We start from the raw sequence: 15,726 nt of genomic DNA on the forward strand, positions 1-15,726 counted from the left end.
ACATTTTAACTGGTAACTGCAAACAACATTCTTTTTTGGTTGCTGAAGTTATCGCTTGTTATAATTACTGATGCAATTCAGCATAGAATCAGTCTTTGTTTATACACAACAGTGTAGTGTTTATTACTCTAACACTATCTTAAGGATTAATTTTTTTTCTATAAATATAGCATGACACAGAAAATCAGAAAAGTTAAATGCTGGATAAAGATTCCACAGTACACACAAACAGCAACACACATAGCAGCATTGCAGTCTTCTTACTGATAGCAAAGATAAAAACTAAAAATCAAAAATTTTATGTCCAACAGACTTCTGCTTTAAATAACATACCAAAAGGCTCCAACAACTGTCAAAAACTGTCCTTTGGCATTCCCTGTCTCTTCAGCATGTTCATCCAACTGGGCCAACCCTACTGCTATGGGGAGCAAATTATTCAGGATTATTTTACAAACTTCTTGATCTCGACGATATAAAGAACACACAGTACTGTGAAGGAAAGAAAGAAACATCTTGAAAAAGCCACCAAATCTCCTCAAAGGGATGTAAAACATGCTCAATAGTTTCTTTCTTACGAAAGAGGCTTAAGAAGCATATCAACATCGACTGCAGGCAAGAGGTGTTCTTCAGTAGGGAGCTCCTTCAACAGGATCAAGTACTGTGGAATAAAAAAACCCAAATGGAATAAAAAACCCAAATGGAATAAAAAATGCAAACAAAACCAAAATGCAAAATAGTACTTAAGAAAATAAGTCCACAAAAAGAAAAATTAGGAAATTTTTTTGTTAGGTCTTACACAAAACCATGCAGCAAAGATTGCTATTGTCAGCGATTGCATGTTAGATTGGTCACCTTTTCATGCAAACACCATCACACAGTAATATAGCTAATGAAATTCTGAGTTCTGGCAGTGAAAAATATTTCCCTTGTAAACCAAGCCACAGATATTATTCTACCACAGAGACTATTTCTAGTTCTTTAACAAATAATTAATGATAAAGGCAAGATATTTATATTTCTCAACTCTTTTATTTTCTGGCTTATAAATTTGAACTCCTGTTTTCCCAACCACAACACACTTCAAAAGCACCAAATGTAGTCATTCTAAGTCTTCTCAGGGGACTGATGACAGGAGAAAGACAATATACAATTGAGAAGACTATGCAAATGTAGTAACAGTACAATTACAGAAGTGGGCCTGCTGTAAAAACCCCTCATACTCACCATGTGCAGATGCAGTGGCTTAGTGCTATCAAAGACACTGCCTTCAGTCAGCATTAACAGCCTCCTCCGAATATCAGGGGCTCGGAAGCTCACTGTCTGAACTCGGACTGTAGTCACACAAATACACAAGAACCTCACAATTTCAAGGAGAAGCAAATCCTGCTTTGTCAACTGTTCTTCAGCTAATGGGCTCAAAGCACCTAGAAATAATATTTTCATGTAAGAAATGCTTCTCCAAGGACAGTAGAAGAGGTGGTAACACTTTAGGTCTTTACAAAACTAATATAAGCTCCCAAAAAAGATAGAGTACAAGCAACCTTTATGTTAATTTGTTATTGAGCAGTTAGGGCATTTGAAGTAAGAATTTAAAACAAAAGATAACATCAGTACTTTTAGCTCTTAACAGGAATAAACAGACAGACTCATGCTCCTGTCCCTCTGAAGGTCCAGATATAGTGTCAAGAATTATTAATCAGCAAAAGGAGAAAAGTTAAATAGGACTATTTTTAAAAGAATGAAGCACAATCTGTTGAGAGACAAGTATTCTACAGACTTATTTTCTAGTATTTTCCTTGCCAAAACTTCTGCCTGACTTTGAAAAAGTTAGTTACAGCTTCTCTTCTTGCATTATTTTATTTATAAAATAAAAAATAAACTTCTCTTTTCTAAATGAACTACAACACTTCATTAACATCTTTAAAACACTGATGAAAATTATCCGTGCTTAGAAAGTACCTGGTTCAACCACCACCTGCTTCAACTACTAATAAAGCAGCTCAATTTTGCACCCCACTACCTTTCAAGCAAAGAGATATTTGCAAAAACAAGCTTTTGGAAGTAGTTCTGGACATAGGGAATACTTACCTGTTACACTTTGCATGTCACCAGATTCATTTGTATCACTGATGTCAGTCACTGAATGATCATCAAAGAGATCATCAGATACCCGGTTATCTACTTCCATTATACTCTCCTCAGGATCATTCCTGAGATCCACTTCTCCCAATACATTTGGCTTTCCAGTAACTGTCATCTGACAAAAAACACCACATCCTTTTAAAGTTGGCTTTTAGGAACAGATGAAACACCACAGACATAGCACAAGGAGAGACACTGCAGCTTCCCAGTGAACTAGAACAGGTGAAGATGTAAAGGTGACGCAGAATTGATGAATTTCATCCTTTGTGATAAACCTGTTTCCTATACATTGTGTAAACTATTCTCTTTAGGATAGACTCTTCCTCAGACAGATACTGACCTCTGCATTTTAGATTCTGCCAAGGACAGTTTTTTAAAAACACTTCTCTTTTTAAGACTCACCAACTTCTCACCACACTTCATAGTTACAGAGAAATTAAAATGAGGCACGTGACTTTTTGCAGGAACACTAATTACTACTTTCCCAATCAGATGACAACACAAGGCAAAACCCCCAGCTCTTCCTACCCAGACCTGACTACAGCACAATGTGCCAAAAAGAGAAGTTTTAAGAATTGTTCTAAACACAGTGATGTGCCACACTTCCACTTTTCCCAGTGAGAAAGGAGTAATTTACAGTTAGATTTAATACCCACATAATAAACACAAAAAACCCTCTCCTTTGCAAGTGCATTAAAGTTAAATGTCATGTGTTATAGAATTCTTTTGTATATACTTCTACTGTAACAAAGTATTAAAAAATGAAATATAGCATAAATTTGTTTTTCAATGTGAACTGGAATGCTAACCTTGATCAAATGTTATCCATCTGCTCTTCTTCTTACCCTACGTCTGTGTTCAAATGCTAAATTAGAAATGTTTCCAGTTAGGAATTCTCTATAAAACTCAATGTATTTCAATTGATGTTTTTCAATAATATGTATCTCATTTGGTTTGCCTCCAGATTATTGTGCTGTAAAAACAATCCTCTCACAGAAGAGCACTGCATTCAGAAACAGAGAGAATGTACCTACCAGATTCTTGCAAATATCTATGAGATCGTTCATAAATTTTGATGTTAATAAACGCAGGAATATATTAGACAGCATCTTATTAGCACTGCTCTGTAAGGAAGCAAGATGTACAGATAGATTAATTGGTTTTTTTCAGGAATTATAGGTATGCTACTCAATTTTCTGAACTCATTAATGAAGAAAGAAATGTAAATTTCTATAAATTTTACCTTGGTACAATTGCACAAACATTTTGTACACTGCATTATCAAAGTCCTCAGCATGTTGATCTGGGTATCTTCATTTAGTTTGTTCTTAGACTGAGAAATGCTTTCTCCAGCATAATGAATGAGAGACTAGTAAAAATATAACACAGGAACTTCAGTGAAATGCCCTTATACACTGGCACTTGTATAGGACACACATAAAGACAAAAGGATATGATTCCCATTCATACATTCTCATACATACAACTTTGATGTTCATAGTGTGCATCAATTAATCCACATTTTTTCGTGGTTTTGCTCAAGAAGTGACAAAACCATGGCGTAGACATGCTTAAAACACTAATATTTCCATCACAAAAGAAAAATACAGCATATGTCCACAAAGTATAAGTTTTAGGTTTCTGTGTTTAAGCAAGAAACCACCTTGGATAGTAGCAATAATAAAAATAATAGCAATAGCTGTCTTCATACTGGTTTGAACCATAAAATTATCTCAAATTCCTGAATAAAAGACCTATAAATGAAAGGACTTGATATCCTGTAATTAGTCCTTTGTCTACATGTCAATGACTTCCATTTTTTTGAAAATGGACTTTGAAAGTGTGACTCAGAAATGCATCAACATCTAGAATAATCTCCACTGCAAAACTTGTGCCTTGGCGGACTGACAGAATTTCAGTGACTCCTCTCTTTCAGCAGCAGTGGCATACTTAAAACCTCCCTAAGCTGCCTTTTTCTGAGGAGATACCTGTGCTCTGAAAATGTGTCAATACAAACAAAATTTTATGAATTAATTTATATTCAATGCTTTATTTCATTTTTAATAGGTCCCAAATGCATTACTGCTTACCTTAGCATTCTGGAACAAGGCTGACTTACAGGCATCCTCCTCTTTAAAAATACCGGTGTAGCAATAGCAACCCAGAACACCAACCAAGAGACTGACGCATCGGACAAGGTGTTCAGCAGCAACCACCTTAGACTAAATCAAATACACCCTATAAGTACCAGTGGTTCATCACCACAAAATACAGAATCCATATACTTCGATTGTTTGGGAGCACAAACGTAAGGATGTAACAATAATTTCTAACTTACCTTAGGACCACAACTGCTTAAAAGCTTTTCCGACATTGCTAAAAGGCAGTTCTCCAGTGTTTCCCTAAGATTTTGGTTGATGGCAAGTCTGGAACCAGTCACATTTTTATCTGTAACATTTACTGCAAAGTTAGTGAAAATATCCATTTCATCAAATGTTGTCTGCAGGTACAGCTCTTCAACGTCAGAAAAATTGTTTTCTTCTTTCCCTTGCATGTGTTGCTCACTTGAAGAAGAGACAGTTTTTACTTTAGCAGCCAGTGTATAACTCAAAAGTCTTAAAAACTATTACTTAAATACAAGAAATATACAAAAGCAAAATAAAATATTTTATCTTTTTGTGCTTCCAAACCCTGGTTGACCTTTAATTTCTGACATGACTTGCACTGTGGAATGGACACTACCATTTTAGCTCTAACTGAACAGGAAGGAAACATGAAGCCTGTACACAGATCACACCTTCTCCTTGGCTATTACAGACATTTCCTCTCTATCTTAAAGATTATTTCAGCATAGTTATTTCCAAATAAAAATTTAGAAGAAAACATACTTCTCCTGCAGTTATGGAGCAGCATCTGCATTGTGTTAGGATCCCTGACCTCAGCCTGCTTTACACAGTTGGACCAGAAATCCACAAAACCCCTGAAACTAGTATTTTTAACTTCTAGTAGGTAAGTTTTATCTTGCACCCAAACAAGTTATACACAATTTCATTAAGAAGAAACAGGATATAGTCCAAAGGCTTGAAGATATGCACTGGTGAAAGGTGCAGCAGCATTCCCAACTTCAGCTTCTCTAATGATTAACTTAAAAACATACCATTTAGCCTCATTTAGGAAAAAGATTATGGCAGCTCTGCAGTTCTTCATTGTAAGGCTCACAAGAATTTTTTGTAATACAAGATGAGGAAAATCACTGTAAAAAAGAAAATTTCTTTTTATTTTCTTGCAATCAGACAAGATCTTGGGATTCCTGAAGTATACCCAAACATTAACCAGACTAACAGTGTATCTTGAAAGAAATTTAAATTGTCACCGAAGATTTCTAATGCATAGGTCACATATCTGCTATGATATGGACAGATAACCAAATTATATCTCCAGAATGATATTTTACAGGAAGCTTAAAAACCCTACAAACTGCTTAAGCTTTAATATAATACATTTTTCCCTGCAGAATTTTTTGTGTTACACAGTGAGCTTACATGTAAAATTATGCCACAAAAGCTTTACCTGCAGAGCACAGGAGGCAACTCTGCACATTCTTCTATTTCTTCCTCCAAACAGCTGGACAGGAGCCATTTCATTATTGCCTCCCTTAACACAGAACCCAGATTTCTTTCAGAATTATTCTGTTCCATTCCTATGTCCAAATTTTCTGGCACTGAGCAGGTAGACATCACTAATGACAAACAACATACAGCAGAACTGCAACAAAAATGGAACAGGGAAAGATTTGTGAGAAACCATGAGGTATTTGTTGATCAGCACTCTACAACAAAGCCAGTATTTCTGCATGCACAGGCAGCATCAAGTACATAACCAAGTCAACAAGCACGCATATTGGTCAACTCCCTCATTAAAATCTTCGCATTTTCATTTTTCTTGGCTATTACAGACATTTCCTATCTATCTTAAAGACTACTTCAGCGTATTTATTTCCAAATGAAAATTTAAAAAAACCCCATACTTCTTAACTTAAAAAAAACCAACATTTTTCTTGGCTATTACAGACATTTCCTATCTATCTTAAGGACTATTTCAGTGTATTTATTTCCGAATGACTATTTAAAAGAAAACATACTTCTTAACTTCAAAAAAATCAACATTTATCTGTTAGTCAGATTTTTAAATTTTTAGTCCATTTTACATTTTAGTATATTCTAAATCTGAAGATGCTTGCCTCTCCTCTTCTGCCCCTGCTTTCAGTCTTATTATGTATTTATGATCATATCAAATGCTTTGAACACTAATGTGTGCAGTTCCTAAATAGAAACACAGTCACATCAACAATAATATTGATTAGCACAGTGGTTTTGGTTGCACAGTGAACAGAAATATGAATCAGACACAAAACACTATCCTTGCTTCCATTTTACCTTGAAGGTTTACATGCAGGTCCTGAAAATATCTTCCAGAGTTCTTTATCTGTTACAACAAGGTTCCCTTGAATCATAGCTCCAAGCAGCCCAAAGCTCTCCGCTTCAATTTGCTGAAGGCTTACACTGCGAATGGTCAGCGTCCAGATCTTTGCCCACGTTCTCTGGAGCTCCAGCTTGAGGGTGCTCTTCAAATCAGTTTTCTGGTTTTGACACAAAGCTACCTCTGTGAGACACTTCAGCACGTATGGGGTCCTTTCTCCTCGGCGCTGCTGAGGCAGTAACTGATGAAGGACATTGAGCAAGGCAGGCAGCTCACTGTTAGGAAGACTCATGGGATACTTGGATATTAACTGACTTGTAATCTGTAACCTTGAAAACACAAAGTGAAGCAATTAATACCAAATACACAGAAATTTGTATTTTCAGAAGTAAAGGAACACACAACAAAGCTTTCTCCAATTGCCATTTCTCATTTATACTTTGCAGTATTGAGTTGATTTGTTTACTATCAAAAGTTAAAGATTCAGTATTCCTACCATTTTTACTTGTATAGACTGCTCATCTAGCCTCACTATCACTAACAATTTGTTACAGTTCAGAAGTCCCTTGTGGCAAACAAAATACCCCTCAATCAAGGTCCAAGGAAAGAAGCCAGGCCTTGGAACAGTTTTCAGGACAAGTATTAAAGAAAACTGTATGAACTAGTCCAAAATGGCCAAACTCTTAATGGTTACTGTACTACGACAGAGCCAGCTTAAAGCAGGTTTCCAAACGCTCCGACACTAAGTTCACTGCTTAGATAGATAATTACAGCATGTGCAGAAACCCAACTTAAATGCACAGCATATTCAGGAAGAAGGTTAAATATAAAAAGATGTCTGGAGTGATATGTTTTTCATGCAAAGATGTTATTACCAGGGTATGACATCAGAATCCTTCTGGGATCTTTGCACGTTGTCTCGAATGACCCCCCAGCCAAGCTCAATCCTCCTGCGCTTGTTTGGCACCGTGTCCTCACAGGACTCTCTTTGTGAAACAGCATATGACTGGGTAATTTCAAGGACTTTGGTATCCTCTGTAAAAACCTTTCATAAAGAGAAATTTAAAAGTATGCAAATTTTATAAAAAGCAGCAGTATTTACATGAAGACTGAAATGCTTAGAGCCTAACAAGAAACACTAGTGAAATACAGTCTAATACATTTCTAAACTGTACAGAATTAACAAAACCCAACAGAACACAGACAAAAGGTATGAATACTTCAGCAAAACATACAACTTAGTAATTATATAGTCAACCTTATATTCAAATAAAAATGTTACCTGATGACAAATATCAGCCATTAACTCAATTAAATTTTCCTTTACAGCAACATTACGTGAGCCTGAAGAATACTTCCCTCTGCTACTGATGAGATTTATTTCATTCACCAGCAGATCATACAGGTTATGTAAGATGCTTTGCCACTTTGTTAAGTCATATGCACCTGTACATGCAAAAACAATTAAAAGATAGCATGTATCACCCACTCGATACAATATGTAAACCTACCTAGAGAATGCAAAATACAGCCAAAATATGAGTAAGGCACACAAAAGTTCAACAAATGCAGGCGTGAAAAGCAAATTCTCTAATGGAGAATGAATAAAGCAAAAAAAAGTGAAAAAATGAAAGAGAACTTAATCAGCATATACAAATAATTAGGGTAGGAATTAAGTTTCTTATAAACAAATCTTCATCTAACTGGAAAGAACACAGTTAAAAGGTAATGGATAGATTTGTACAAAGTATAAAAAAAAATTAAGCTATAACTAAAATAGGCCATTACAGACGAACATAATTACTGAGTTATATTCTCTGAGCAGTTTTATAGTGTAAGTCAGACTTCACTGACAGTAGTAATTGCTGGGCTAAAATAGACATGGTAAGAAACCAATACATGTGGCAATCTAAACCCAATCTAAATTATTATTTCCTTTCCCCAAAGACTTTGTATTTTCATTTAGCAATTAAAACTGCCTTTTGATTAAAAGACGCCCCAACCTTTAACGGACTTAACACCATTAATATGCTCTTAGTGGATAAAATTTGAAAACTCCTTTTCACTTTCACTCAATATTAACTTATACCATAAAACTACTGACAAATAATCATCACTACCATTAATGTTTCCAAGACCCAATATGAAAATTCAGAGTTGGCACAATAATTTGAACAACCACATACAGCAGTAAAAAAAAAAAAAAAAGCTTTTTATTGTACCTCTTCCCTGAGTTTTTGCACCCTTTGGATGATGAATATGAACTTGGAGACGAAATAACTCAATTATTGATTCTTTCAGGGAATCCTTTGGTCTATACTGAGTCCATATGTAAAGCACTGTAGGCAAAATTTCTTCCCCTACTTTGCAAATCCGTATGCGACAGTTGTCAGCAAACTTGTGGCAGAAGATATTCATAGCTCCAACAATATGATCCAGGCCTGCAGTGTTCTTCTCCTGCCTGTAACACAAACCTAACACTCAAACTTCCAAAATAAATAATCTTATTTATTTTCACAAGAATTGTTTAAATGTAAATACTAGCAAGTAACAGCATTCAGAATACTATTTGCCTAATAAATGCAGAAGTTATTAGTATTTTAGAGAAGTTATTCAATTGATATTCAAAGACAGAAGAAAATACATCTGAAGAAGTATTACCTATTATTACTCAAGTCTAATCCCAAATACTTAAAATAAGTTATTTTCTAGCATACAAAAGGAGCACTTCCAACATACCTTGCAGACTGTGTTGCTTTTGAAAAGAAGACAAGCATATCGGAACTCAACCCATCAGTTTGGAAGCAGTACCCTCTCGTAAGTGTGTGAATTATCCTAGCCACTAAGACTCTATTAATGTTCCCAGATGATTCGAGGTATAAATGGGCATACAGGGTCAGCAACTCTGCAAATGTATTAAAAAAAATACAACTAAGTGTAAACACATATATTACAGAGGATTACATTACAAAATGTTGACACAAAATATTGCATTAAAGATACAGAGACCACCACTCTCTGGTCAAGAGCTGGAATCCATGTTCTTACTTTCAACAGCAACAGATTCCTGATTTTATATCAAGAATATATTTCTATTTTTAAATAAAAAACTGACTTCTCTATTGTACCCCAAGCAAGCATTAAGGTGGAATCACTAGAAAGGTTACAGTAACCTTTAAAAGATGACATACCCCTCCTTTAATAAAAGCAACTTGTTTCACTTAATGGATTAAAGTCTGACTTCCTCTAGATTTATGGCCTTCAGCCCTGCCTCACCTCAGTAACTAAATTCCACTGTGCTCCTTATGATCTAATGTCAACATTTCTTCTGTCACATTTGTGGCTTTTGCCCATACACAGACTCCACTAACTTCCATGTTCCTAAAGAAACTAACCACCTCACAGCAACCCCCACTGGCTCCCCATGCCTGTGCTCCCCTCCAGTGACACTCAGCCTCAGTTTCCCTTCTCCAAACCCTTCAATACCTGTCTTCAACCTCCCTGGCTTCTTGACCCATTCCTTCTGTCCTGTTTACTGTTCTGAACTACAGCTTCCAGCCTCCTGATGGGATCAGTCCCTGCCTTCACTTTCTGTCCCAGCTGCAGGCTGACAGCACTTTGTCATTTATGCACCTCGTTGGCTCCCAGTCTCAGGCAGGGCCCCAAAGCAGTTCCAGCTTCCTCCTCAATCCTCCAGTTCTATCTCCATTGCCAAACTGTACCAAGTTCTTTAACTTTGGCGATCTCACCCTCAGGCTCTTTAATTACCCAACCACATAGAATCACAGCATCTCAGAATGGTTTGGATTGGAAAGGACCTTAAAGATCATCCAGTTCCAACCCTGCTGTGGGGACAGGGACACCTTTCACTAGACCAGGTTGCCCAGGGCCCCATCCAACCTGGCCTTAGACACCTCCAGGAATCTCCCATCCTAAAGGATTCCATCTCAGTCACTCTGCTTTGCCAACCTTCAGCAGTTTTTCTTGCCTCCCCTTTCACGCACAGTACCACCAGACCCCTCTTCCAAGTTCTTTGCAGGTTTATTTCTGTTTTGTAGTTAATGGATTAAGCCCCTCTACTCAAGTTACAGAGCAGAGCATTTCCAGAAATCCAAACTCTGACTTCAAAGCACTACACTATGCAAATAAAGACAGTACTTTTAAACTTTCTCCACACTTGCACACACAACACTAAACAAACTGGACTGTAAAATTTCTAATACCCTTTTTTTCTCTTCAAAACACTTTTCTTTCACATCACTAAATGAAAATAGGTGAGTTGAGAGCTTAGTACATGTCAGATAATTCAGAATACATAAACATTCTTCTCCATGCTGAAAAAATTAACTGTCTTGGAGTCAAATCCAATCCCCTGAAAAGTGAAAAATTATCTTTGCATTTCCACTTAGTTCAGCTTGCAGGCTAAATCATTATTCAACTTTTACATCTATTTCCCCCTACTTAAGCTTTTCAGTTTTTCTTTATGTATGATATGTGCATATAGTGACTCAATGTTTTTTTAGGATTTCAGAAGCCAGCAAAACTCAGATAATAAAATTTAGCAGTAATACATTAACTATACCGAAACTACACCAGCCTGTTCTCAGTAACTTGCAAACAACTGCACACCAACACCACTTCTACTGAGGTGTTCTCCAGCACACACACTCCATGGATTTGTTATACATGTTAAGCTCTGTGCAGACCATGCATACATAACCTGTACTATATATAAGTACCTGTTTCAGCAAGCAATAGACAAACAGTACACAGAAAGGAAAAAAAATCAATTCCTAATCTTAGTTGCTTTGTTTATTTCAAGTGTAAGCTCTCAAGGCTGACACTGCTTTACTCCATATTTTGCGTACTACCTCACACAACAAGGCATCAAACGAATTAAAATGCATCTAAAACACGCTTCTGTAAAAGGAAAAGACATTTCTAAGTAGGCTCAAAAATGTTACCTGACCATTGCTGCTGGGATATCTCACACCAGTATTTCCTTACTGAGAGGATATCCTTTAGGAGTATACTACTACAGTCAGAACCGTAAGCAGCACAACTTGTTGGATCTCTTATAATTTCCATGACATAAATCAGAAGTTCCTGACATTTCAGCCTGGGTCCTCCTACATGAAGAAACAACATGATACTATTTAATTATCCCAAATTCTAACAAATAAATCTGTAATTAATTGTTTATAAATGTTACTTAATTAAAAAAAACCCAAAACAACAAAATCCCCAAATCGACAGTTCTGAGACAGTCTATTAGGAAATCTCATCTTAAACTGTTTCTAAAATATAAATTACCTGTGGGAGGGTATATCAGTTATAAACACATTGAGTAATTAGAAAAAGGCACTGTGAACATCAAAAAGGGCAGAAAAGGAGCACAAAGGACTGATTCACATTAAGATATTTAAATAGTAAACATCTGGAAGCAAGTAAGATGAACCCTACATTGGTAACTTAACTTCGAAGTAAAAATTCAAAGTTGAAAGCAAAGTACCAAACCAAACCAGTAACTACATGATAATTCGTATTACTGACTTTTATTAGCACATCTGATGAAATATTTGACCAAACTTCCAACTTCTTGTATCTTTTTCTGTCTGGTAGCTTGGGTTGAAGCAGATGCATTTGGTTTTGTCAGCTGCAGGCTTTTAAGCTCTTTCTGAAAATATTTCTGCAAGACACTTCAAAAATTAAAGAGATATTAACCACGGATCTTCTCACTTATGACTGAAGTAAAATAGGAAAATGTTCTTTTAGCCTAAAATGTCAGTTCCTGTTCTTCTCACTATTCTAATGATCAAAGACGAAAACCAACTGAAATATACTACAGTCCAAGCATGACAAAAACAGTCTATAAAAGGAGATGTAAGTTTTAAAGATAACCCAGAAGCAACTTGGTGTAGGGACCAAACTTTCCTTAAAACTTTGCATTATGCTAAACATACAAGTTATAATTAGGAAAAAAAGCAACACTAAGTCTTTTTATTTATGCTGGAACATTATAAAACAAAATAGTAAGAAGTACTTACCATTGTTTTTATTGGGGAAAGCCTTCAAATCCTATTTCTTTATCATTCAAAGTTAATACATGGATTATATTTTTAATTTATTAATAACTTGAACCTTTGACTTTGTCAGTGTCTTATAGATTTTCTGGCCTACTATTTGAATTCAGTTTAGAGTCTCTATTGTTGTATTTCTCCCGTGTATTTCTAATATACTACTGTCTCTAAAGCAACATACAAAATTTATCAAAGACTCTTTATGAAACTTTTGGTACACGTGTGAAACAAAAACTATTCCAATGCTCTCCAATTAAAAAACATAATGGAAAGCTGACCAGACACCATTCTATGAAAAGTAATAATTCACATAAACTTTTAACATGAAATTTAACACTGGTTGAAGCTGCTGTAAGAACTTATCACACTCATGCTTAGTCCAATCTTACAGTACACCTGAAGCAGACTGTATCAAAGATTAGCCTCTACAAACCTCAGCACATCTTTTCACTTCACATGTCACAGTCCTTCTACTGTGTCTTGAGGAATTCAGCAACACAAGAAACTTTAACAAAGCTATCTGTAATCTATATAAGAACTGTACACTGAAAATTAGATGCAAAGGATAATTTTCAATAAAAGAAAGTAACTATTATTTTTGCAAGGAAAAGCATCTACCCAATTAATGATCAGTTTCCTAGCAGTTTTCTGCAAGTGTTAAGTGCAGCACTTTTGTCCATTTTGAATTTACTTCCTTTAGCGAGTAAGGTAAGTAATGTCTTGTTTACAAGCTGACAAGGAGTCTAAATCAATATCCAGAAAGATAAGCATTAAAATAGGCCTGACAAACAAAAGAATGATGTTCCATTTAAGCAAATTGTGACCATTCACAAACAAAACCAAGAAACTACCTAAACACAGCATCCCAGTTGAGTTGCTTTCCTTGTTTAGAATCAGAATTCCGGTCCAGCTGGAGAACTGTTTCAGAATCACGGAGAAGTCGCTTGAAATTCTCAATTTCTTTCTGAAAACGTATTACAAGAAGAATAATTTTTTATGATCCCCTTCATTGCTAATTGAGGTAAACACCCCAAAAGAAAACTTGTTACCCTTCGCTCCACAGCTTTCTCATTTTCAAGGCGACGACAACAAACAAGCAAATTGTGTAATGCAAGACTCATGGTTCAGCTTAAAGAAGAATCATTTGTATCTGCAGACAGAAGAAATAGACAAAACAGTAATTATTGAACACACAGCCAAGTAAAACAAATGGGATTGCAGTAATGGGATTGCAGACTGAAAGACCAGTATCAAACAGAACCACGATGTTCAATGTTTCACTGAAAATCTCATTTGTGTCTGGGTCAGCCTTATTGCTTGCAAAACTGAAGCAGTTTCACATCAATATAATCTGTTCCCACAGACAACAGTCACAGAATAAATGCAGAGAACCCCTTCACACAACTCTGACTTCCTCCCTTTTTATGAGTGCTAACTGAGTAGAGCTGGGCAGACAACTGGGAGTGCAGTTATAGTAAGAATGACAGAGTTGAATACATTCTGGCAAGCAGCACTAACTTTCAGTAACTCTCTTAACCTGATGCTGCCAGAAGGCAGCACTTGGAAAATGCTCTTCCTCCCTCACATTGGACATTTTCATAGGGTATTGCACTACCTGTTGACAAAGCCCCGGGGCACTCAACATGTCAAAGGATGATTAAATATCAGTCATATGAAATAAACAACTTTTTCCTTTTGTAATCACTTAAAATTATGCCTCTTCTTCCTCAACAGAGGTTGGAATTAGCTAGACCTTGCATTACATAAAATGATGCTGCTGCAGATCACAGCCATGACATTCTATTTAACTTTCATACTTCTACTTTTACACCTTTAAAGCAGACCCAAGAGAAACCCTGTTTGGTAAAGACAGATCACACAAGTTGGAAGTAACTCTAAGCATATGCTGCTGCTGTAATAAGCTACAGAGAACAGGCAATCAGGACGCACAGCACTGCATTTTGACTGCTTATGTGAGAATATAAAAACAGCCCATTTAGACAAGCAAAACTTCAAATATCTACTGTCTTAGACTGCATTTATTTCCTTTGACTTCAATCAAGATCAGGCTGAAACTAAGTATGATCAGAGGTTTGGTGACTGATAAATGTGTATGAAAAAGAAAACATTTTAAGTGTGAAGGCTGGCTGTACAGTACAACTGCATTCATTTAAATTAAGTGCTCCTTTACTAGTTTCATAGAACCATAGAATATCCTGAGTTGGAAGGGACACACAAGGATCCCCAAAGTCCAATTCCTGGCCCTATGCAGGACACAAGAATCACACCATATGCCTGAGAGTGTTCTTCTAACAGCTCTTGAACTCTGGCAGGTTGGTGCTTCGACCACTTCCACGGGCCAATGCTCAACCATTCTCTGTCCCTCTGGTGGTTGAGCACTGGAACAAAAAAAACCCAACCCAGCAAACTTGCGGCTTTTGCTGGAAACGAAACAGAAAGAAACTTGTTAAACACTAATGGCGTCTGAAGTGCTTGATCGAAAACCGTGGCAACAGGAGTCGTCTGCTATAGGGCCTGGGCATTCAATGGGAAGACGGCAATCCTCTCGTTTGTACTTGTTGGTATTTCCACAGCCGTAACAGCAGCAGTGAAAAATTCCCAAGAACGAATCCACCTACTACTACTTTTCTTCTTAGTTACACCGTTTTCCAACTACCACTTGACGGCCACCTTCACCCCCTACATAAATTACACGAGGGAAGGAAGGCGCAGCAAGTAACACGAATCACGGAGAGAGGAGCTGGCTAAGCCGCTGCGAGGTGCCCCAGCACAGGCGGACACGCAGCGCCGTGCAGCACCTCCGCTCCCCGGCAACCCCGGGCCGCCGCCGCGCCCGCAGCCCTCGAGCCGCCCCTCATACCCGCAGCCGCGGCCGCCCCGCCCGGGCCCGGGCCCCTCACCTCGGCCGGGGGGCAAGCAGCCCCGCTCCCGGCGGCGCGGAGCGGGGCTCGCGTGTGGAAGCAGCGGCTGCAGGCGGACCTGGAAGCGGATGAGCGGCCGCGGC

General features: G+C 37.2%; 1 protein-coding gene across 3 annotated transcripts in view; it reads right to left on the bottom strand.

Annotated features, from left to right (window-relative positions):
- ATM (ATM serine/threonine kinase) overlaps window positions 1-15,711 on the bottom strand; it is a 59,902-nt gene extending 44,191 nt beyond the window's left edge. For all 3 annotated transcript variants that reach the window (XM_069014347.1, XM_069014336.1, XM_069014331.1), the window contains exons 1-20: window positions 15,623-15,711; window positions 13,751-13,851; window positions 13,553-13,665; window positions 12,175-12,320; window positions 11,586-11,750; window positions 9,361-9,526; window positions 8,844-9,082; window positions 7,904-8,067; window positions 7,497-7,666; window positions 6,579-6,950; window positions 5,713-5,907; window positions 5,300-5,395; window positions 4,481-4,706; window positions 4,233-4,364; window positions 3,386-3,511; window positions 3,177-3,266; window positions 2,089-2,257; window positions 1,225-1,424; window positions 576-658; window positions 334-489 (exon numbers count right to left, since the gene is read on the bottom strand). In XM_069014347.1, coding sequence (XP_068870448.1) covers window positions 334-489; window positions 576-658; window positions 1,225-1,424; window positions 2,089-2,257; window positions 3,177-3,266; window positions 3,386-3,511; window positions 4,233-4,364; window positions 4,481-4,706; window positions 5,300-5,395; window positions 5,713-5,907; window positions 6,579-6,950; window positions 7,497-7,666; window positions 7,904-8,067; window positions 8,844-9,082; window positions 9,361-9,526; window positions 11,586-11,750; window positions 12,175-12,320; window positions 13,553-13,665; window positions 13,751-13,822 — 3,080 coding nt within the window. In that variant the 5' untranslated portion in view covers window positions 13,823-13,851; window positions 15,623-15,711. The remainder of the gene's footprint in view (window positions 1-333; window positions 490-575; window positions 659-1,224; window positions 1,425-2,088; window positions 2,258-3,176; window positions 3,267-3,385; window positions 3,512-4,232; window positions 4,365-4,480; window positions 4,707-5,299; window positions 5,396-5,712; window positions 5,908-6,578; window positions 6,951-7,496; window positions 7,667-7,903; window positions 8,068-8,843; window positions 9,083-9,360; window positions 9,527-11,585; window positions 11,751-12,174; window positions 12,321-13,552; window positions 13,666-13,750; window positions 13,852-15,622) is intronic.
- Window positions 15,712-15,726: the final 15 nt, after the last annotated feature.

This window comes from Aphelocoma coerulescens, chromosome 1 (genome assembly GCF_041296385.1).
Source record: "Aphelocoma coerulescens isolate FSJ_1873_10779 chromosome 1, UR_Acoe_1.0, whole genome shotgun sequence".
Lineage (NCBI taxonomy): Eukaryota > Metazoa > Chordata > Aves > Passeriformes > Corvidae > Aphelocoma > Aphelocoma coerulescens.